Here is a 25,813-nt window from a genome sequence, read left to right as displayed (position 1 = left end):
GACGTGTGAAGGGGAGGAGTCACAACTGTACTTATGGATGCGGGTGATGGGGGTGAACATATGGACTGGTGCTCCACAAAGCGAGGGATTGGAAAACAGTGCTTTGGATATCGCTTGGAGACGCGACTGTTTGTGGCGGGGCGCGCACTCATCTGCCCAAGGCGTTTGCCAAAGAGACTGCACGCGCGCTTTGAGAACAAGGAAGCAAAGCGGATTAATTTTTGTTTTGTCAGTACAGGAAGGAAAAGAAGAACACAGTAAACTGATTTTGTGTTCCTCTCCTTTTGTGTTTTGGGTCAGACAGCAGATTAAAACCTGGATAATCTTTATCTTGGGGTTTAGCAAACGGACACACTGAAGTTAGAAACTGGAATATTTTTGTAGCCTACATTATAAAAAAAAACCGGTGCTGCACTTACAGTCAATGTCAGTTTTCAAAAAAGAAATCCAATAATTCAGTGACATTGACAGCGCCTTGTTTTGAATTTTATAGCAGCCACGGCAATCGCCCATGTTCTTGCGTTATTAGCCACTAAACGCAAAATATTATATTTAGAACTGACATGTTAATAAGCAACTTCACGTAAAAATAAAGACTTTCGTAGTATCCCGAGAGACGCTATTTATGTATACATTTAAATTGTTATCAGAGATCTGACTAACGGGCGCTTGTCCAGGCCAGCACACCTCCGAGCATCACCGTTTAATATTTGCTCGCCATAACGGGGACATAACATCTCAATTAGCAACATGACGGATGGACCGAGACAAAGAGGCAGCGCGGCGGCGAGCACCAGCAGCCTGGATGGAGCGTCGGACACCGGGGCAGCTGCAGGAGAGTCGGTGGGGTTGAAGAAGGAGATTGGTCTCGTCAGTGCTTGTGGTATTATTGTTGGTGAGTGCTAAACTGTTTTGTTTTAAATTATCAGATTTATTGTAGCGTGTAATGGATGTGGATTTTATAAGGATTCGTGGTCAACGATGCACACAGAAAATGCCCTCTAACGTTACCTCCATCGATCTCCATTCACTATCAGTCGTAATAAATCTAGTGAAATGGTTGATTTATGTATTACGAAAAAATATATATTTAGAATACAATTCCACCACGTATCTTCCTCCATGTGATTTAATCGACTGTGCAAAAAAAACCTAAGCCAAATGTCCTGCACTGCCCTTGAAACATGTTGTACAAGACGTTAGGTGGGTGTCACCTGCTGGAGGGGTCACGTGTTGTTCTTTCTACAAACCTATTCATTGCAAGACAATTTGAACTGAATGTTATAAGATAACAAAAAGATGTAAATACATATATTTATAAATACTGAAAAATGTTAGCTGGTTTAAGATGGCAGTAGCTGGCTTAAAATGGTCCTCCCAGCTTATCAAACCTGGTCAAGCTGGTGGGTCAGCTGGTCTTCCAGCTGATAATATTGAAGAAGGACAAGCAGTTCATATTGTCTGACAATAAATGGGTTTGGATTGGTTTTATTGAGATTCACGAGTATCATAAAAATGGGAATGCAGATGTGGATAAATCATGACTGAACCCCTGCCAAGTACACAAACACAGACTGTAGCATTGAACTCTCATCAAGTACAATTTTATTTATTGCTTAAAACAACGTTAAGCTATAAACTTTTTATTGATGATAAGATTTCATCAAAAATAACGCCAGATAACACCAACCCACCCAAGATAATCTCAACCCATATTTTTACAGCAGTATGATAATCCCCTTCAGCAACCTTGATCTGGTCACACATTCACATGCTCTCAGTCGGCACCACGTGAGCATCATTATCAAGTGATTGTTGCTCATAGCTTTCTTTGGGCCTTTGTTCTTGGTGGGCTTCATTACATTTCTCAGAATACTTTATAATACTGCCATTCATGTTCTTACTAACCTTTGCACTTGAATACTGTGAATAGAAATTATTATATGGACCTAAACCTTTGGTGGTTTATACTAGCTTACTCCCATCTTTGATATTGGCTTTGCTGGGTTCCTTAAATGGAAGGAAGATGCCAGTAAGAATAACAAAGTTAAAACTGGAGGTGCTTTATCATTGAGTTGTGTGGTGGTGAAAAGCTTGCAAAACTTAAGCTAGACCAAACCAGCTATAACCAGTCAGCAACTCAAAATATATTTTATGGCATGCACTTTTCAATTCTTTTACTCACATGAGATCTTAATCTACAGTCATGTATCAAAGGTTGGTGATGATTCAGACAGCGGGTCATTAGTTAGGCGGGTCATTTTAGGCAGATTAAATGAGAATGCAAGAGTAAATTGAGCATGATAAAAAATGGGGTCTTGGCCTTGTTTCTTTCTCTAAAAGACTTAAACCTGCACATCTAGTAGCTATGGATTTTACAGGGAGTGTGTGAGCTACAGGGCTGTGCAATTTATAGGGTTACTTGACTAACTTTCTGGAAGTGAGAAAATGTAAAAGGGAAGCATTTTTCTATCTTTGTTGCAGCATATCTGGTTTGACTGGAACTGTCAGATTAATGGAGAAAAGAAAAGAAATCAATTAAACGTTTAAGAAGGATTCGCCTCAGCAAGCATGTTAGTACGAGTAATAAAACTGAAGCACTAGAGAGTGTAAAATCACTGCACAATAAATGACCCATGTTTCTGCACAATAGCCTATAACTGATGCGTTAGTTCGTTCGCACTTCGCCCTTCTTGGCAATGGCCCAGGCTATAGTATAGATATACAAGAAGAGCTCATATCTATTTTTGTCAATATGCATTTTTCAATGTGCAATGAGTTGCCCGTCTCTTCCTTTTTTGTCTGTGCTGACACTGTGCTTACATCAGCATAAAGGACATTACTACAGACTAAAAATCCAGTGGGGTCCAAAATATTAAGGTGTGAGTTATTAAACATGGCCAAATCATTGATTAGATGCATTTAATAGTGATTATAACAATCTGATTATATCCGTGCTGAGAATAGATTGAATAAGCGAAATAAGGTTGACATCAGTGCAACAAACAAACACACAAGGGAAGCAAGAGGATGCTGTAGAATAGGAAATTCATCTGCATTTTTTTTCCAGTCGAGTCAGCAATACTCCTCAGCAGCATAAGTTTGCGCAATGATCCATCTTTCTCCTTAAATGTCCCTGTACGAAACCTGTTGATGTCAGTTTTTCCTGCTGATTTCGCTTTAGTCGGTTAATACCACAAAACATGCTAGCCTGCTGAAACCAGAACAATCCCCTGCTGCTTGAATTATGCTTCGAGAACAGTAACAAGCTTAGAATGTATAAAGATTTGAAACTTGTAATGTGGGCAAAGTTTGAGATAATCATATTTGGGCTGGCTGACCTATTTGAGCAGTGTTGGGGAAAGTTACTTTTAAAAGTAATGCATTACAATATTAAGTTACTCCCAAAAAAAGTAACTAATTGCGTTACTAAGGGGCTGTTTACACTTGGTATTAAGATGTGTTTTCATCGATCGGATCACAAGTGGATGAGAGAGACACATTACGTTTACACCTGGTATTTAAATCCGTCTCTTTTGTCCACTTTCGACCGCTTCTGTCCTGAATACTGTGAGGGGGTGGTCTGTGAGACGGTGGGCGAGTCTCTCTGCTGTCATTCAAATGCGAGCGGGAGTAATTAAGAGAGTTTATATGGACGCAAACTAATATTATGTCGGAGTCCACTGCTTGTTTAGCAAGTAAACATGCTGCACAGAGTTTTGTACGTGTGTATGTTAGAGCTTTCTCTGAATTTTCAGCGCAATTGATGAAATAGGATTGTGCAACTTTAACACGCTTTCAAAACGAAACTACGGAGATCCTCCACTTTAGTTTTATCAATGAAAGGCTAAATATAGCGCTGTTCCCCGTATGATCACGCCAGAAGTAAAAAAAAGACGTAAAACTTGTGTTTAATACCTCAGATTAGATAAATTGGCGGAGAGAAGGCGGTCGCGTTTGGCTGTTCGAACACATTCAACCACATATGCGTTCCGCAACTCCAAAGCGATCCGATCGAAAGTGGTTTTGACTACCTCTGGATGTGGTTGAAAGTGGTCGAAAGTGGATGAGCTCAAAACGTTTTGAACACCGTTTACACCTAGCCTCTTAGTTACTTTTCATGGAAAGTAGTGCTTACGTTACTTTTTAGTTACTTTTGCTTTACTTTTTCTTGGCTGAGGTTTGATCTTTTTCAGGCCTTGCAGGTGTTTTTTGTGATTGAAAAGTTCTGCATTCAGGAGTTGCATATTTCATCACAAAAATGTCGAGCTCTGGCCTCAGTTTCTGACTCAAACTGTTCCCACACAGGCGTGTACACATAGAGTGCATAATGTGATACGTTTAGTTTAATTCAGTACATAATTTGTAATCAAATTAATTAAATTAAAAAAATTACTTTTTTTTAATGTGTAAATTTAAAAAGTAATGCGTTACTTTACTCGTTACTTCAGAAAAGTAATATTATTACGTAATGCACGTTACTTGTAATGCGTTACCCCCAACACTGTATTTAAGAGCATAGAACCAAAGACAGAAGCTGAATGATCCGTGATGGTCATAATGGTTTATGGATATTATGTTATGTGGATAATGCATATGCATAATGTGGACAGCAGCGGTTGCAGAGAAAACATATATGGGTGATTCTCACAAAATTAGACTTATCAGGTGTCATGAAACATTTTGAAAATAAAATTAATTGTAAAGTAAGAGTATCAAAATAAGAAGCATACATTTACAAACATCTCTTTATGTAGTATTTTGCACATGATTTTAAATGACATCATACAAACAAATTTTGTTGTTTTTTCCACATTTATGGGGAAAATATTCATTACCGCAACGTGTCCATGACTGGATTTGGGTTCTTTGACATGGAAATATTTATAATAAAAAAATCTCAAAAATAAAAAGCTTTAGTTCATGTTATACTATAAACATTTACAGTAAAGAAACATGTGGTATTTGGTGATCATTTGAGACAATATTAAGGAATATAAATGTGTCCAATAGAGATCGACCGATACTCATTTTTTTTAAACCGATACCAATAACAAATATTTGGATGCTTATGTGCCCGATAACCGATATGCTGAACCGATTTTTATTAACTGTTATACTTCTGATTTTGACATAATTACTACAACACTACTGAACTGAACAAACCCTTATAATAATAAGTTTATAGAGTAAAACAGGTGGATTAAGTGCCTTTTATGGGATATAATATCTTTGTCTTGACCAGCAACCTGTAGCCTTCAGCAATCCAACCAATAGTTAGCAAAGAGATTTTACAAATATTATCACTGACTGGAATACTACATTCAGGAAAGTAACAAAACGGCTTATGTATCAAAACGGCTTATATATCAAAACGGCTTATATATCATTTAATTTCTTAACTGGTAATGTTATTTGATGTCAGAATAATGAATATTTTGTTGTTATAGCTAATGAAATGGCTGTTGACAGCGCTGTTTATCTATGCATTTACTCGCGCATTAACTGTATCAAACTGTGACCGCTTGTGGAGGTAATAAATAATTAATTAATATCCACAGACATTTATTTAGATATTTTAGCAAAATAATGTTTATCTGGGAAATGTTAATATAAGTTAGGGTAAATCTTGTTAAAAGTTAGCTACATGTGGTGGCTGTGCCTCAGCCTTCAACCCTGGTAACTTAAGTGAACAGAAATATGAACGTGATTTTACGATGCTAATGATAAGCATAAATAAAAGAAAAACTAATTTAATTTAGCGTTTTTAATTCCACAAAGCATTAATTCATGGTTGTTTTATTCATGCAAAGCTACGTCGTTATTGGGAACGGATTTTATGGATCAGCGTGTCTCTGTGAGTTCGTCTCTATTCTTGGACAAGCTGCATACATTGCTTTTAATATATCAACTTATTTAACATAACATACATTAATGCACAGATGAGATGTGTTATAAATGCCTCATATGCAATGTAAGTATACTCAAAGACCTTTTAATGAAGTCGCGTCGCCTTCATATTTGCTGTGCACGTTGCTGCTGCTGTGAGCTCCTCTCCTCAGATGCGTTCAGCGCGCAATTCTCAATTCTCTCGTTTATCGGTAAATCCGATATTACAAAACCGATATCCGATAATCGGAAATTCTCAAATATCGGGGAAAATATCGGAAAACAGATAGATCGGTCGATCTCTAGTGTCCAAGACTGATTTTCTCATCCTCCGCAACAATTTTCAATCATTGTTTAAGCTGTCAAGAAACTTACATTTTAAAATAATAATGACATAATTGACTGTGACACTCAAGATGGCTACCAGTTAAGCAGTTCTTATTTTTTCTCTTAAGATAAAAGTTTGAATTTTATTTGTCATAGTACCTAGAAAACTTTTTAGTTCTCATTACCGAAGCATGAGTTTGTAAATGCATATATTTCATGTTATATCAATGTAATGATAATTTTGTAATGATAATCTAAAAAATGTAAATACTTCTATAGAATTTTTTTTAAATTCCTCTCAAAATAATGGTTATAGTAAGTTCAGACCTTAATCTTATATGTGCAAAAAAAATGGCTTCAAAGGCTTTTTAAAAATTCTGATGCTGGACACCTTCTAAATCTGGATTTCGTGATAATTACCCACACTCAAAAAAATAAAAAGTTGGATTTACTTAAAAAAACTTCGTCAAGTGGGTTCCACATAGCTTTGTTAAGTAATGTCAACAAATAAAATGTAAGTTGTATTTACTAAAGAAGTTTGTGTAAAATTGACAATTTAAATGTTACATGGACTAAAGAAATCCTAGTAAAGTCACTATTATGAAACATTTAATTGATGAAAAAAAATGATTTAATAACTCCATTACAACGAATTAATCAATCAGAGTGCAGCTGCTCAATACAACCTTTATTTAATTACAGTTTATCAAACATATCACAAACATATTTGAAATGCAATGTAACATTTCAAACCGTTTGTTGGTTTGTTTTGTTCTAAAATATATCAGAACAAGTTAATTAACTAATATTTGGCCACTTATTACTCAGGTACCTATCTAATCGTGCTACACTTTTGCAAGAGGGTACAACAATTCTGCCAGAACAATAATTTACCCATAATACACTGCAGCATCATCAGCCAATGAGATGCAATTCTGTATTGGTTTTATTAATCTGTTACTTTTACGCAACAATGTTTTATTGGCTGAACAAATAATTTTGAAGTAAAGCTGACAAGACACAGTCTTTTGTTGAAATTACTAAGTTAAATTAATCATATGCCGTTACTTGTGTTTGTTAAGTAAAGTGAACAAGAAATTGTTTAGTAAAACTGACTCCAACCAAGTTCATTTTTTTGAGTTATCCAAAGAGCATTAATATCAGTGACGAGTTAGGAGAAACCTGTAGTAGAGAAATAAGATGTTTAAAAAACTTTGATTTATCACGGTTAAATGCACAGCCAATCGCTACTCCACAAACTGACTCTACTTTCAGTGACATCACATACTAGATCAGCAGTTTCTGCTTCAAAAGTGTTTGATCTTTGTCCTGTTTACCCGAGTCACATGAATGTCTTAATTCAGCTTGGCCTGATTTGACGTTTTTGACCTTTGCCATCTGGGTTTGTGAGCCTTTCGCAAGGCTTCGGTAAAATCTACATTTTACATTGCCATGTGACCAGTTTGCCCATTCCATTGCCATTGTTAAATGTTATAAAGGCACCTTGTTCTGGACTTGTCTCTTACCAGTGCTTCTAGTTGAGTGTCTTGGAGATCTATAGTTCTTTCTGTAACAGGAGGTAAATGAATGTCTACATGCTTAATTTGCTCACCCCCCTTGTATTTGCTGTGTGTACTTCATTACTCAACCTGAAAACCAAGTCGATAAATGGCAGTCTGCTGTCTCTGACTCTCACTCACCATCTGCTTCTCTCTCTCTTCTCTTGGTTGCCTGCTTTCTCATCTATCTTTGCTCAGTCACATCTTCATTTCATTTCGCCCTGCTTCCCTTCAGTGGTTGAGTAATATCAGCCCATTTTTCATTGTCACCGCGTGGTCTCAATGATGTCTACATCTAGCGAGTGGGTTGTGTTTTACTACCGCCTGCTTTAACTTGATCATGTTTTCCTGTGCATCCCTGATAAATCTAAAATCTATTTTAATCCTTTACTCTTGATAATGTTTTTGATTCAAATGGCTGTTAAATTACAGCATTACGGTGATGGAGGTCATAGTGAGAGATTCAAGGATTATAAAGATGCACTTTATATATTACACTTTTAGTAATGCTTTTTATCTTCTGACATTATAAGTACGGATAATGATGCTACAGAGCACCAGGGTCTTTGGAGACCTCTTGTGCAAGAATAAAGTTGAATTGAATAGAGAAGGGGCCAAGAACTGAAAAAAATGGACTGCATTTATATAGGGCTTTTTCATAGACCAATGGCCATCCAAAGCACTTTACATTTTGCCTCACATTCACCCATTCACTCATACACCGACGGCAGTGTCAGCCATGCAAGGCGCCATCCAGGTCGCCTGGAGCCGCTGGGGTTAGGTGTCTTGCTCAAGGACACCTCGACACTTGGTCAGGTGGAACAGGGGATTGAACCACCAGCCTTCCAATTTGTAGACAACCTACATGAACCACTGCCACCCCAATACTTATACTTATCATCTGCATCCTTTCTTTTCTAGGTAACATCATCGGATCTGGAATCTTTGTTAGTCCAAAGGGAGTTTTGGAAAATGCAAGTTCAGTGGGCCTGGCTCTCATCGTGTGGATCGTTACAGGTGTTATCACAGCAATCGGAGCGCTCTGCTACGCTGAGCTAGGTGTCACTATTCCCAAATCCGGAGGGGACTATTCTTATGTCAAGGATATCTTCGGAGGACTGGCAGGGTGAGTCTCTAAGTTTATACTGTATGTTTATTGGCACCTGAGAAATATTTATAGGAGTGGACTCTGGAAAGCCAGAGTCTAGTGCTAATCAGGTGTCATAGTCCATTAATATTATTGCTTAGAGCCATAACCCTACTTTTAATTTTTAAGCGGGTGACTTGAGTAATAAGAAGTGTGTAAGGTCATTTTGACATGGTAGTTCCTTGCTAAGCAAGATCTTAGTGAATTTTTACTTTAGACTCAACAAACTATAAAAAAAAAACACAAAAAAACAAGACGTTCTCAGATAAGGAATTGTTTTTGTAATGTACTGTAGCAACAGCCTCATCAGATTAAAGTTTTCAAGCTGCCAGTGAACGACTGAGCAAATCTGATTCTTTGCACACTGTAAAAAAAGATTTGTTGATTAAAAAAAGTAAGTTACCTGGTTGCCTTAAATTCTGAGTTCATTTAACTTAAAACCATTAGTTGACTCAAAAAGTAATGTAAAAATTGATGTGTCAGCTAATATTTTTAAGTTGAATGAACTCAATTTCAAGGCAACCAACTTTTATTTACAGTGTATGAATTCCTCAATTCCATTCCTGAATGCCATGTTTTATAGCTATATGTAACTGGCTGTAATTAGTTTTTATAAATGAATAAGCAACATTATCTTGGAAGGTAAATGTCATTTTAACAATGTTAAATCCAGATTGCACTCTGGTCAGGTAATTGTAATTGCGCAAGCCCTTTAGCTGTGTGCACACCGCCAGCCACTAGCAACGGTAGAGTGATGCAAACTCATTCATGTTTAGATAGTGACTATTAACGACAGGAAGTGGGCTTGGCCAGCAACCCAGCAAAGTTCAAATTTATGCAAATGATGAGCAACTTTTAGGAGCGACTACCAACAGGAGTGAAGCAGTGGAGCTCACACCACAATTATAATAAAGATTCAAAGAACTAGAGATGCATCGATCGACCGGCCATAAATCGAAACATTGTTTTGTGTTTAATTTCTGCTGATCTGTATTACAGACACAAAGCTGTTATATAAATGGGCCTCTGAAGGGAACAGCCTTGAGAAAAGTCTCAATGGCATTTTCTTATCGTCAGTATAATGCCTGATATAGCGTTGTTTATAAGCGCACACGGATGCTGGTAGCCTTCACTGACTCTCTTTCTCTTGCTCACTTGCTCGCTGTCTCTCATCATCGTGCACGTGGACCAGGTCCTGCATAAATGCAAGAAAGCGTGGCCTGGCAAATTACACCATATTGCATGATGTAGTTTTGACGCGCTGCTGGCTCATAATACAAACACATTTGACAAGATGACAAGAAAGGCCACAGCAACCGTTGTCAAGCTGTCAATCATTCTTTCTCCCCCTCTCCTCTCTAAAGTGTTTAACTATTTCCTTCATCATCATTCATTTTCAGACTGATTTTCTGTTATCATGTGAAATATAAATATTGCACTGTACAGCCCAATCTTCAGCCCTGTAGGCCTATTGTTCACTTAAGTCAGTTTTTATTGGGAATTTAAAAAATACTCAAGTAATGGTTAATAAAAATTTGATTACCAAATAAACTGATAATGACAGCCCTATTTTTTTTTTAAATAGCCCACTCTGTTTTTAATCTTTAAATCCACTTTAAAGCAAAAACATCTGATGCCATTAGTATGTCGCATCTTTGATCATTGTGCTTAAGATGCAGGTGTTGCATCTAATTTCAAATAGCTCAAAATGGTTTTAGGCCATTTAAGCCTGTTAACAAGCAAATAAACATCTTGTTCGTGTACTCTTTTAGTCTTTCTTGTCTGTTGCTTAAAGAAAACATTTGGAATCAGCCAATTTGCTTGTAAAAAAATCAGGATTGACCTTGAAAAATCATGATCGTTGCATCACTACAAGGAACAATATCGCTGGAATCATTTTCGGAACCCTCCTACGTGCTTCCGCTTAATTTTCATTTCGCTTCAGTACAACGTCTGGGACTCCTCTGTAGAGTTTCGTTTTCTCCGGCAAAAATCTGCAGGTCCAATCAGCGAACAGAGGGGGTGGCTAAGAACGATGACGTTGAAGTCGTGTGCCAGACTGAGTGACATACGTCACGACCAAACGTTAGCAATTGGTTATGGCAGATTCAGAGTGACTCTGGGCAGATCCAATAGTTTCAAACTTCAACAGAGGACCCTCCTTAACGGAAGTAACGCTTGCAATGGAGTGTGGCCAGACTCTCTGTACAAATGAAATAAATGTACGAGAGTCTGGTTGGACCAGGCTACAATAAACCATCAATTCTATTCTAATGCAAAGTGCTTGCGTGAAATGACAGACGACACAGTGGAGAAGCTTTTTGCTGATGTCTATAACATAAAATTAGCTCAGGTATCCAGCAATGTTGCAGTGTAATTGACTACATAATGTTTTTGTTCTACTACATTGACTACGCTAATAGATATGATGATAGATTACACAAACTACTAGATTTACTGTTAAGAGGTAAGCATGTATACAATTGCAGATGTTTTTATTAAAGGAAATCTACAATGATATAATGCCATTAAAGGTAAATGATTTGCGCCAGTACTGCAAATTAACTTAGTGATAGTTCAGCCAAAAATTATTACATTTACTCACCCTTATGTTGTTTTGACCCCATTTACTTTCATGTTTTTTTTCCTACTATGGAAGTGAATGGGGTCCATGAACAGTTTGGTTACAAACATTTCTCCAAATATCTTCCTTCGTGTTCATCAGAATTTTTGGGTGAACTATCCCTTCAAAGTTATTGTTATCGTCTGGTTGTGTGGACGCTAATGTAGTTATTGTTATAGTTATGGTTATCATTAAAGTGTAAACGGTCCTTTAATCATTTGTTTAGAACTGTAACTAAAACAATAAGGATAGGAATGCCTCCTAACAACCTTATTCAAAGAAAATGGCAACATCGCGACAGTTTCTTGCAGTCTGAATGGTGCTTATGACATTGTTTATAAGCTAACAAACTTTAAGCGATACTCCAGTCAAATATTAAAACGACCCCATGATTTACTCACCCTCAAGCCAATCTAAAATGCACATGTCAATCATTTTTCAGACGAACACATTTTATTATTCAGACGGACAACATTTTGTTATTTTAGTAAATGTCCTTGCTCTTCCAAGTTTTTAACAGGGTGACCATACATGTCATTCTTCCTCGACGCGTCCTGGCCAGGATTTCGGTGCGTCTTCAAGAAGTCGTATTTGTTGACCGCATACGCCATTCAGTTAAAAACATAAGACATACAATCGTAGTTTCATTCTTACCTTATAATGTAATGGTTGCTTTCTGTATTAATAATCCTATATGATTTATGTGGTCGACAAATGTGACTTCCGGAAGACACACCCGAAATCCTGGCCAGGACGCGTCTGGGAAGAATGGCACGTATGGTCACCCTACTTTATAATAGTAAAAAACAGGGATCAGGGAAAAAACTTTTGATTTTAAACCCCAAAAAAGGGCATTCATCCTTCACAGAAGTAATCCACGTGGCTCCAAGGGGTTAATAAAAGTCTTTTGTAGGTAATCGATGCAAATTTGTAAGAAAAATTACAAACTAGCTTCCGGTAACAACAACATCTCGGACTCTCATGATTTATTCCCTGCTCCCAGATTTCTCCCAATTATAAATCTTGGAAAGCAAGGCCATTTACTAAAATAACTCCAAATGTGCTTGTCTGAAAGATGATGGGTATATGTATATCGGATTGCTTAGGGTGAATAAATCATGAGGTAATTTAGATATTTGGCTGGAGTATCCCTTTTATATCAATATTGCCTGTGGACACTAATAAGCTGCAAATGATGAAGTTACTGTAATAGCTCTTATACACTTGTGATGAAATAAGGTCATTGTTGTATATATGTTATGTTTACATCTTCTAAAATCTGTTTTCTGCAGGTTTTTACGGTTGTGGATTGCTCTGTTGGTGATCTACCCCACTAACCAGGCTGTCATCGCTCTCACCTTCTCCAACTATGTTCTGCAGCCTCTGTTTCCCACCTGCTTCCCACCTGAAAATGGACTGCGTCTGCTCGCCGCCCTCTGCCTGTGTGAGTACCAAAAAGAGAAATGAAACCGAGATCTGTGCTCATTGTTTTCGACTCGTATTTAGATTATAATCACTATTGTTGAAGGCCTCTGTTTCACCAGCTAATAGCAGATTGAGGAAGTATTCAAAAATAGTCTGAAAAAATTATTTTTCACAATTCTATTTGGTGGCTATATTTTTTGGTGCACAAAGTAAAAAAACTAAAAGAAAGAAAGAAAAAGCAGTTACCAGCATGCTAAAACATTCATGTGTGAAGGAGGATGTGGTTTAGAGATGAAAGTTTTTTACGTTACGTTTGTTTACACGTTTTGTGGTCCCCTTAGAATTTGTAGGTCACACCAAGAAAAATGTACTGAAAGCATATTGTTGTGTCATATATCTGTCAATCACTGCATTATTCAATGATCATTTTGAGGTATTACATGTTTCATATTAAGCTAGAATTATAGTCCTGTTTTTATGCATACGCAAGGGTCATGTGCTTGTTACGCAAATTTTGTCATCTGATCTGAGTACTATGCGCTGTACGTGCACTGCACACTGTAAGTTTTTTGTAACTTTGCACTCGTAGGTCGCACGGGACAGTAGTTCAGGAGATGCATTGCATTTTGTTGCAATGCGTTGAATCTCCATGTACACGTACAAGTCAAATACACTTTGCTTTGCAAGGCTGAGCGTACGACCATGCGTGTACGTTTGCGTACACATAAAAAACAAACTATACTCCGTGCTTTAGTCGTACAGATGGCCCGAAAAGGTTGGGCTAAATATTTGGGGTAAAGATTTTGTGCTTACTTAAAACTAGCTCTACCAAATGGTTACGTAGACCGTCAGGGGGTTAGTGTGTGAAATCATTTTGTTGAAATTCTGTATGAAAATCTCATTCTCTACCACATGCAAATCTTTACAATATAACTGATTAACGTTAACATGTATCTTTTATCTCCGCAACAACAACTTACACAATCACTGTTTCCACATCTGGATGTTATTAACTTCACGTTTTTCTGCACACGCTATTGTCGGGAAGATGCGCTTCTTGGCGGCATTACATTGTCGAAAAAGTTTATAAAAGGACATGGGATCAAATCACATTGGAATGAGAGAATAAATAAAGGTTGAGGACAGGATTAGATGGACTGGTGTGTGAAAAAACGAGAATCAAGGCACACATGAGAAGAGTTGTGGGAAAGTGTTTGGAGAAGAGAGGGATGAAAGAGAAAGAAAGGAGATGTGTAATGATAAATAAAAGTGATGGTTCTTCATGACGTCAAGCATCCTGGTGTGTGACCTTTTTACAAACTTCGCACTGGGGCTACAAATACTGCAAGTTGTGTGTAGACAACAAACAGATGAATGGGTAGAAAGATAGATGTCAGGGAAAGAGGAGAGTAGAATCATTCTAGTGCTTTTCCTCAAGTTTGTAAGTCGGATAAAAGAATCTACTAAATGTAAATGTAAATATATTGAATATCTAAATTAACCAAAACTAACAGCCATTCAAGATTTTTAATTGTTTTAACATACTGTTAGCTATAGATCAGACGCAGGTGCGTTGTCTAGGTCAGTGGTTCCCAAACTTTTTCACTGTGCGGCCCCCCTTGTGTACAGTGCATTTTTTTGCGGCCCCCCGAAAGAAAATTTATGACAAAACAGTTTTAAAATGTAATATTTTAATTAAACAAAACATATAAAATTATACCTAGTAGTGCTGTTGGTTAGTTTGCCTATTATTTTTTAGGTTTAATTACACGGAATTCATTAAAATGAATGTATTTTATAAAATGTCATAAAACTGGGGCCCCCCTGGCACCATCTCGCGGCCCCCCTGGGGGCCCCGGCCCCCAGTTTGAAAACCACTGGTCTAGGTTACGTGGCTGGCCAGAAGTTAACCTTTTGTTTGTGCTTGTTTATCACTTTGGCTAGGGCCTAAACTGACCTCTGGAACAAATACTTTGTGGAAAATAAAATTTTTTCAGTTTCTAAAAGTCGAGGTAAGCATGGATCAACCCTCAGCGGATTTGGCAGCCAGGCAAGAATTTAAGGATCTTAATTTTATTAATTAATTTTACACAGAAACGTTAGCTCATTGTATTAGCTATGATATGCTTTAGCTATCATTTGAACTAAGGTCATTTACTGTTTATTTATTTTACTTGTTATCATAAATAATCTACTCTAGAAATTCTCCGTTGTTATTTATTCTTTGCGGAAGTCTACCGGAAGTTAAGTTATGGTCCACAAAAGCCGTTTGTTTATGTTGTTACCGCTAAAACCGTTTGTATTGTTTGGGTTGTAAAACAGCATCTATTTTGAAATGTAACCGGAGGTGGACTAGACTGTACTAAAACATTACATCTGAGTAGGTTACCCAGCATTCAATAGCGCTTCTCAACTTTGTCCCTTAAGGATGTTGGACTGTGCCGACATCAAAGCATTCTGCCAGAGAAGAAAGTACTTGTAGTGCTACAATGTAAACTTGCCAGATGTTTTTTTTTCTTCTTCATTAGCTTTGCTTTTGTTTTGTATCGGGGAACAGCAGGAAGTTAAATGAAAGGGCAAAAGTGGACACTATAGCACAGTTTTACAGGATGTTCTTGGCTCCTTTTTATCTGCAGTTCTAGACCTAGTACCACAATTCTGAGAAAAGTGTTTGGAGTTAGATGTTTATGGCTGTGTTTCAAAACCTATTTGGCTGCCTGTAGGGGAAACATTTTCAGGGATCCGGCATACTCCTGACCCCTTTTTACCCTGCCAAAAACAATAAAAGCCATCACAGAAATTCTAATGGGTTTAAACAAATTCTGTTATCTTTTATTACAATACCATTATGCACAATAGCTTTTTACCATAAAAAAATAAAACATTATACATTTCGGTAATACTTTACTTGAAGGGGTGTTCATAAGACTGACATGACACCTTCATAATCATGACATGTGCCATTAAGTGTCATTCGCTCAATTATATCATTTTTAATGCAAAGATGGCATAGTTTAAGATGTCTTTGTTATGACAATTTGACAAAAACCAATACATTATAACTTGTCATGACAACTTGACATTACCAAGACAACATAACTTGTCATAAATTTTTTAGTCATCATAATTTAGGCGCTGCCACTGAAAAGCTCGGTCTCATCTGTTCTTACGCCTAGACTGTGGAACATCAAGAAGCATCTGATTGGACGACCTCAATGATCTAGCCTGAGTATGGACATGTAGCATGTAGTCATTAAGTGTTAATACTAATTGTTAATAAACAGACACGTCAAACAATATATACATTTAGCTTTACATATGTGCACAATACATAAAAAACTCAGAACTAACAGAACTTGTTCTTCCTCACACAGAGGGTTCTGAAATTTTCTGACATAGAAGAAAAAACTAATAAGTGAATCTGTCTCCAAATGCAATAAAATATAATTTTATCAATTTTAATTATTATTATTATTAGTATTATTATTATTGGATGATTGATTTTATTACTTGGTGGAAACAAAAAAATATGAAATGAAGAATATTCATAAAGCTGTTATAAAACTATCTGACAGAGTATTAACACTTAATGACATTTTAATGGCATATCTAATTTGCACCACTGTAGTTGAGGTCAAGAAAAATATTTATGACTCTATTATAAGAATATCTGACAGAGTATTAACACTTAATGATATTTTAATGACAAGTTCAATTTGTATCACTGGTAAAAAGTGGTCAGACACAATTATAATGGCCTCATGACAGCCAATGTCAAAACCAACCACATGTTTATTGTAATGTTAACCCATAAAGGTAACTAGTTTCTAAATTTTTATAATTTATCTGCTATGTCAAGTTTATGACAGATTTATGACAAGTTATGTTGTCTTGGTTATTTCAAGTTGTCAGTACAAGTTATGATGTATTGGTTCATGTCAAGTTTTCATAACAAAAACCTCTCAAACAATGTCATCTTTGCATTAAAAATGACAAAATTGAGCGAATGATACTTAATGACAGTTGTCATTAACTTTACATGCATAAAATCTCCTTCATGTTCATGAAACGTGTCATGTCATGATTATGAAGGTGTCTTGTCAGTCTTATGAACACCACTTCAAGTAAAGTGTTACCCAGATTTCCTCTGTGTAGTGTGTTGTGATCCGGCATACTGGCAGTTTCAGGGCCATTATATGTTCATGCAGTCATTGCATTTGATCTAGTTGTAGTAATGGGATGTCCTACCTGCCTGTCCACCTATGCGGTATTATTGTAATACATATTATGTGTTTGTACTATAAAGTTACCTCGACGCTGAATGAGACATGAGATTGACATGAGGAGGCGTGGCTTTGGAGTAAGCTCTGAAAGGGGGATGGGAACTTTCCCCTTCATATGCTAGCATGCTAATAGCTTTTACGAAACTGCACACGCTTAATGTTAAAAAATATCAACCACATGATTCTGCTTTTAATTTAATCTGCCAATTCTTAGAAAAGCTGGAGGATAAACATGGATTGTTAAATAACAGTGACGTGTGTGGCCTTTAATGTAAGCAGCTTAATTAAAGCAAGATTCCTGTTGTATGTGCTTCCTTGTGCTTGTGTTAGTGGACTGCACCTCAGATAGTATATGCAAAATGTATTGCCTAACATTTTTGCTGTAACAGTTAAGCTGAGGTTTAATCTTTCTCTCATTCTTTCCTTTCTCAGAAAGTTTTACAAACAAGTCCAAAACATCCCCTCCAGCCTTTTTCCCAGAATGCATTGCCCTTATCTCGAAACACACTTGAGCTTAGACGGAGACATGTCATGACTGTACAGGGAGACAATGTTCTTTTCACACAAACATAAAGCGTTAAGATCATACTGTACTGTACCTCCTCACGCAAAGCTGTGTTAAGTGTTACTTTACATTTTAATAGTGTCAGTTTGCAGTATCTCCTATTAGTCATGATCTGTAGTGATATTATGTTATAAAATTTACCATTCCAGCTCATTCATCCAACTCTCATTGTAATATGTGTAGACATGACTCCTGCTGTTTGCAGGTGTAAGCGGCTTCACCCTGACTGAGAGCAAAGAACCCTCGCTGTGTTTGGCCGACATTCCCTCTTCAATCTCAAAATAGCTTTGTATAGTGAATTGTTCTGTTTATAGGATTGTCAAAAACTCTGAACAATGTCTGTCTGTTTAGATGTTTGCTTACATGAGATGATTTAATTTGCTGCCTGTCGACAAGAAAGTACATGAGACGAGAGTTCAAACGTAGCTGAATCTTAGGCAAGGGCAATTCATGAAACGTGAGTTTTGCATATCCAGCAGGTTCTTGAAAGCCCATGAGTCAAAGTTTATGCTAATGATGCTTTGAATTTTAATCTGTTTGTACTGTATGTGTTTGTGTATGTTATTTTTATGTACTGGTAGTTGACTATAAACATAGAATTTTAGGTTAAATTTAGCATTTAAGGGATTAAACTGTATTCCACGTGCTACAACTGTCACCATTCATTCTGCTCAAAATGTATACGCTTAATAATCCATCTGGTTCCACTTCATTTCAAAAAGTTCAGTCAAAGAGCATACATACAATGTAAAAAAACATGCAGCATGAAGTTAAAACAAGTTGGTTTTGCAAGTCAATTCAACTTACTATTTAAACTTTTGAAATGTGATAAGTTGACATAACTTTTAAAAACAAGTTGAAATGGTTTTACTTAAATTGTTCAGTTAAAGTAACATAAAAAAATGTTTAATGCTGATTAAAGTATCTCTTAAAGGTGACAGAGAATGACAAAATGTTTTTACTTTGTCTTAATTGAATAACGGTAGTCTACCCACATTCACGAACATACGAAAAGTGTGAGACATTCTTAACTGGGGATGGGCAGGAGTACTCGATTGCTCGAGTACTCGAACGTGGCATCGATGATCGATCACGAAAACGATGATCGTGGGTTTTATTTACATTTGGATGTCTGGTTTGCATTACAAGTGCCTGTGTAGTAAAGACTGGGTTTGGAGATGCGTGTTTGACGTCGTGTCGAGCTACGCAGACCGGCGTATGACATCAGTAACATTACCATGCGTGTTTCAAAAACAAAGAGATAACAAAAACAAAGATCCGCGCAATATGCGGCAGCCCACCGATCCCGTGAAGCTGGCCACAACTCACATCACTGAGGCACTATGTTTTAAAAGGATGCCGTGATTTTCGGAAGTACAGTCAGTCAGGTCCAAAATGTACAGCGCCGTCAAAAGTTCAATGGATTATAATCTCATATTTAAACATCAAATGTCAAGAGATACAGAGAGCCATACGAGCATTACCATTACATCGTGACTGAGGTAAGAGGACAACATGACATAGCTAATCGCTAAAATGATAGCAAAAGACTTAAAGCTGCTTAATGTTATGAAGCTTGTGCTTTAACTGGACATGTTAAAAAGTGCGCTGTTTATGATGCACATCCACAAAGGGAGTTACTCTTCTTTTTTTTTTTAGATAACTTAGTTGAAAACATAGTTGAAGTCTTGCATTTTATGCAGATATATGCACGTTGTACATTTATGTTGTATAAAGGCTTAATATTATGCAGAGTGCGTCATATAGAAAGCGCTTCGGTTTGTGTTTATTAACCCTTTAGTTTCACTTCATCACGCAGCTTTTCCTGTTAGAGGTTTCTGTTAAAAACATTTAATTAATTAAAAATCTAGTATGTGTTCATTGTTCTATCATAGTTTCTTCAAAATATAGTTTTATTTGAGTGTTTTTAATAAAAATATTTAAATTTTCACCATGACGTGTACACCCCGCCCCTTTGATTGCCCCGCCCCCCAGTTAATCGAGTACTCGTTCTTCAGACCTATGGATTAATCGAAATGAAAAAATGACATAAATGCACATCCCTATTCTTAACATCTTTGTTTCATAGAAATTCCTCCTTTAGAAATGTCCGCCAGAAAATGGCCCAAACTGAACAACCGATACATATTACGTAAAATGCATCTCACTGACCCCCCCACTCTCATTCAGTTCCCTCCCCTTCAAAATAATTTGCATATATCTGGCCTCTCGCCTCCAACAGGAAGTAAATTGCAGCAGTGTTCGCGAAGTTCAAGGCGAAATGGCGAGTTGCGTTCCGAGGTGTGCTTCTCTATCTGTAAAATCCGTGTTCTGATGACAACGAAGTTTACATTCTTTTGTGTGGCAGCAAAGGCACCCATTCATTCATAATGAGGTTGCCAGTTAAACCCAAACGGACGCCAAATAGGTGCAAAACGCGCTTAAAACCCCCCACCCTAATATAGCTTTCTGAGAGAGTGTTTTCGGAAGTTTCTATGTGGCTGTTTACACTTGGCATTAACATGCATTTTCGTTGATCGGATCACAAGTGGAAGAAGTTAATACAAGGTGTAAACGGTGTTCAAAACGTTTTGAGCTTGTCCGCTTTCGACCACTTTCAACCACATTCAGAGGAAGTCGAAACCCCTTTCGATCGGATTGCTTTTGTAGTGTAAACGCACATGTGGTTGAATGTGTTCGAACAGCCACACGCGACCGCCTTCTCTCCGCCTATTTATCTAATCTGAGGTAGTGAACACAATGTTTTACGTCTTTTCTGACTTCTGGCACGAACACATGCTGAACAGCAATATTTTTTGCCTTTCATTGATAAAACTAAAGCGGCTGATCTCTGCCGTTTCAGTTTGCAAGCATGTGAAAGTTGCGCGATCCTATTTCATCAATTGCGCTGAAAATTCAGAGAAAGCTCTAACATATGCATGTACAGAACTCTGTGCAGCATGTTTACTTACAATAAAAGCCGTGGACGCTGACATAATATTAGTTTGCATCCATATAAACTCATCATTACTCCCACTCGCGTTCAAATGACAGCTGAGAGACTCGCCCACATCCTCACAGACCACCCCCTCAAAGTATTAAGGACAGAAGCGGTCAAAAGTGGATGGATTTAAATACCAGGTGTAAACGTGATGTGTCTCTCTCACCCACTTGTAATCCGATCGACGAAAACACATCTTAATACCAAGTGTAAACAGCCCCTAAGGCATTACAGACCCAACCAAAATTTACATTTACATGTCACATCACAGAACAAGGATAAATACCCCGTTCAATCATTCTATGTCACCTTTAAATACATAATAATTATCTAACGGGCCCCTGTCAGCTAATTTTAAAGGGGTCATATTATGAGATTTTTTTTAAAAGATGTAAAATATGTCTTTGGTGTTCCCAGAATGTTTATGTGAAGTTTAAGCTCAAAATAACCCACAGATAATTTATTATAGCATGTAAAAAATTCCATTTTATAGGACCTAGCAAAAATGTGCCGTTTTGGGTGTGTCCTTTTAAATGCAAATGAGCTGATGAAATGCAAGCACTGATCGCAATGATGGTGGTTTGTTAAAATTGAAACTCAATTTTGCTGTCAATTATTTTTTTCTCTCTCTTTCTCTCTGAGCTAAATGGCAGTGCCATTGTTGGATAGTGTAGATTAAGGGGCGGTATTATTGTAATTGGCCTTGCTACCTACCTCACAAAACAGACGAAATGTAAACATGCTGGCAAAGAATGGCTTACCCAAACAAAGTTACTTGTTGGTTCTTTTTCACATTTACTAAGTTGATAGAAGCACTGGGGACCCAATTATAACACTTAAACATGGAAAAAGTCAGATTTTCACGCTATGACCCCTTTAAAGGTTCAGTTAGGCTCAGTACCTGAAGGCCATGTGTGACCCAGCCTGTGAAAACCCAGCTAAAGTAATTTTTGTTATTTACTGTTTTTTTTTTACACAAAATGTAAACAACATTCTGTAAAAATATAACCTTGATATCGTTAATATTAACTTTAAGAGTAAGGTCATGTCAAAGATTGAAGTTAAAGTAAAACTAATGAGTGAAATCAAACTTTGATGCTCCAAATCTCATAAGCGTGGATTTTACAGACAGGGTCACAAATGTGATCTTGTGATGTGCTTAGTCCGGTATTACACTGCTTTGAAATACTGAGAATTTTTTCCTAATACTTGAAAGTATTTTTTCTTTAAACCCTTGGCATACCGGGCTGCTCAAACTTCAGGAGTTCTATAATCTCTCCAATAGCCCATAGTATGTGGTGTTTGTACCTGGCGATCCCTATGGCGTGGGGCAAAATGTCCCCACAAAGAGAGTCATACCAGTGATTTTTTTACCATGTGGGAACATTTTTGGTCCCCACGAGGAACGAAGCTTATAAATCAAACCACTTAAAAAAAATCTAAAATAGCAGAAAGTTTTCTATGAGGGTTATTTCAGGGGTAGTGTTAGGGAAAGTGGATAAAATATACAGTTTGTACCGTAAAAAAGTAATTATTACGTCTATAAAAATGTCCTATAAAAATGGTAATGTTCAGCTTAGGGCTGCACAATTCATCAAAAAACTAATCAGGATTACAGTTATGGGTAAGACAATTACATAATCGCCAAAAGCCTCAATTACAGCTGTCTATTTGAGCTCATTTCTGTGTGTTTTTGACAGTATGTTTGGGCACTATATACAGTGGTGAATTTTAAAATTGATAAGATGACATGTCCTTTGGCCATTTGTTTAAATTTTTTTACTAACAACATAACTCCCATAATTATTTCTTGTATTAACATTATATTATTTAGTTTTGGATGTTTACAATTTGCCATGCTGCTGCTTCACAGAAAGTTATAAAACATTTTGAACATCGCTCTAATATCTATTAATCAACAATAATAATCGCAAGTACAATATCAAAGTTATTAATCGTCAATTGTGATTTTTCTGTGAATGTGTGTGTGTTGCAGTGCTCCTGACATGGGTGAATTGCTCTAGCGTGCGCTGGGCAACACGGGTGCAGGACATCTTCACTGCAGGGAAACTCCTGGCCCTCATTCTCATCATCATCATGGGCATCGTACAGATCTGCAAGGGTAAGCGACATCTGTCTATGTCGTGTGTGGCAAGAAATACATGTGCGCATGTCATGTTATTGACAGTTGGCTATAATGTTGTCTCAAAAATGCCTCTAGATAAAGGGAAGCATGAGTATGTCTTGTGATTGTGGTGTTGTGCGCTGCTTGTGTGTACGTGAAGACTTGTGCACAACGCATTGCTTCATCCTTAGAAGCTTAGTAAGAAGTCCAAAAAAACTGAAAGCACAGCACTTCTCTCTGCTTTGTTGTCTCAGCAGATGTCATTGGGTTCAGATCCTCTAATAAAGAATAACACTGATAATGCAGCTTTTACAGCTGGTGCACCAGAGAGGATTCAGTAATGTTCACACGACTCATGGCGTGTTAGCGTAGACACTGTCCTGATAATATTGGAGTGACAGGTGTTATTCCGTGTATGAGCTCTAGAGAAAACTGGATTTGGGTTAGTTGGTATTGGCTTTTCTCTTTTGGGTCACGTACGAGGGAACAGAATGGGTCGGAGAGTGCACGTGACACAAAGATCTGACCCCAGAAATGTGGTATTAGTCCACAAGCTTAGGAAAGAAAAGAAGTGCAGGCTCAGTTTGATGTAAGGAGCAACCCTGCTGGAAAATCTTGTTAAAACCAGTTTAAAGGGACATTCCAATTTTTTTGAAAATATGCTCATTTTCCAGCTCCCCTAGAGTGAAACATCTGATTTTTACCGTTTTGGAATCCATTCAGCCGATCTTCGGGTCTGGCGCTACCACTTTTAGCATAGCTTAGCATAATCCATTGAATCTGATTAGACCATTAGCATTGCGCTAAAAACTAACCGAAGAGTTTACATATTTTTCCTATTTAAAATTTGACTCTTTTGTAGTTACATCATGTACTAAGACCGACAGAAAATTAAAAGTTGTGATTTTTATAGGCAGATATAGCTAGGAACTATACTCTCATTCTGGCGTAATAATCAAGGACTTTGCTGCTGTAACATGGCTGCAGCAGGCGTAGTGATATTATGCACTGCCTGGAAATAGTCCCCTTGGTTACTTTCAAAAGCAGGGGACTATTTTCGGTTGCTGCATAACATCATTGCGCCTCCTGCAGCCATGTTACGGCAGCAAAGTCTGTGCTTATTAAACCAGATTTACAGTATAGTTCCTTGCCATATCTGTCTAGAAAATCTCAACTTTTAATTTTCCATCGGTCTTAGTACACGATGTAACTACAGAAGAGTCAAGTTTTAAATAAGAAAAATATCAAAACTGATAAGTTATTTTTTGTGCAATGCTAATGCTGGAAAATTAGCATATTTTCAAAAAAAGTGGAGTGTCCCTTTAAGGTAGGGCAGTGGGAGCCTGGCTTTACCGGTAGACCTTCTTGGTCGAAGACCACCATCAGTAAACCAGGTCATATTGTCTTAAATGGATAGTTTACCCAAAAATGAAAATGACTCCATGATTTACTTACTCTTAAGCCATCCTCTATGTAGAGAAAAATATAAAACAAATATTAAGAAAAATATTAATATTTTTTACAAAATCATATCAATTTCCCTCAAAAGGCCTTTATTAACCCCCTTGAGCCGTGTGGATTACGTCTGTAAAGGATGGATGGACTTTTTTGTGCTTCAAATCAGAATCATTTTTGATACTTATTTTTGATCAATTGATAAATGCTGCTTCTCTCCTTTCTCTCTCTCTCCAGGCGAGTATTACTGGTTGGAACCAGCCAATGCTTTTGAGCCATTTCAAGACTATGATGTTGGTCTGATTGCGCTGGCATTTCTACAGGGCTCGTTTGCCTACGGTGGCTGGAACTTTCTCAATTATGTCACAGAGGAACTGGTTGACCCATATGTGTAAGCCAATACTAGTCTACTGCTCACAGTAATGCGATACCGCATTGTCAATATTTTATTAGCGTTAACAAGACAGAAGCTAGTAACATATTCTTCAGTAAACCATGTAAAGGATGTATACCATCTAATAGTTGGCAGTTTACTTTACTAAATTATTAATATGATAACAAGAGTTTTGACATTTTTCCATACAGAAACCTCCCTCGTGCTATCTTCATCTCTATTCCCCTTGTGACCTTTGTGTACGTTTTTGCCAACATTGCTTACGTCACTGCCATGAGTCCTCAAGAGCTGTTGGCATCTAACGCAGTTGCTGTGGTAAGTAAACCATTCTCACCATAACAAGGCAAAATACCATGCAGATGCTTCCAGACTAAACTGAACGAAATGCAATATTTAATACAAATGTATGCGCATCAATGGCTAATATTAGCTTGCAAGTTATTATTTTGCTTTATGCGGGAGATTCTTTGACATATCTGCCCAAGTATCAATATTTAAAGGTTTTCGATTGATACTTGGATGATGCCAGCCAATATCCATTCAAATAGATATATCAGACTCCAGAATCTTCTGCATTCTGTTCCAATGACCTTCATGGATCCTTGATGAAACGATTACAGATGATAATGCATGACTGTTCCTCTGCTTGTCTCTCTTTTCTTCACCACTATATTGCTCTCTCCCAGACGTTTGGTGAGAAGTTGTTAGGAGTGATGTCATGGATCATGCCCATCTCTGTGGCCTTGTCCACATTTGGGGGGGTCAACGGCTCCCTTTTCACCTCCTCTCGGTCAGTCCCTCCCTCATTCCATCCATTTATCCATCCATTATTTACTCATACATGAAACTCAGTGCTTTCCTTAATCTTTAGTCTGTGTTCATCCAACAGTGTCTTGGTCTTTATCATATGTCTGTCTGTCTGTCTGTCTAGTTTATCTGTCTGTCTATTTGTCTCTCTGTCGTTCTTCTTTATATGGTTCCCTCACTGAAAGTAATGATACCCAAAATAACACTATCTCT

The 25,813-nt window shown here is 37.3% G+C and overlaps 1 protein-coding gene across 1 annotated transcript in view; it reads left to right on the top strand.

The window, feature by feature from the left end:
- slc7a8a (solute carrier family 7 member 8a) overlaps positions 1-25,813 on the top strand; it is a 31,231-nt gene continuing 5,418 nt past the window's right edge. The window contains exons 1-7 of the mRNA XM_065248698.2: positions 1-895; positions 8,697-8,901; positions 12,838-12,989; positions 22,816-22,941; positions 24,637-24,790; positions 24,985-25,108; positions 25,480-25,583. Of these exons, the coding sequence (XP_065104770.1) occupies positions 751-895; positions 8,697-8,901; positions 12,838-12,989; positions 22,816-22,941; positions 24,637-24,790; positions 24,985-25,108; positions 25,480-25,583 (1,010 nt within the window). The 5' untranslated portion in view covers positions 1-750. The remainder of the gene's footprint in view (positions 896-8,696; positions 8,902-12,837; positions 12,990-22,815; positions 22,942-24,636; positions 24,791-24,984; positions 25,109-25,479; positions 25,584-25,813) is intronic.

The sequence above is a fragment of the Paramisgurnus dabryanus genome, chromosome 2 (assembly GCF_030506205.2).
Source record: "Paramisgurnus dabryanus chromosome 2, PD_genome_1.1, whole genome shotgun sequence".
Classification (NCBI taxonomy): Eukaryota; Metazoa; Chordata; class Actinopteri; order Cypriniformes; family Cobitidae; genus Paramisgurnus; species Paramisgurnus dabryanus.
This window is presented reverse-complemented; position numbering and strand designations above follow the sequence as displayed.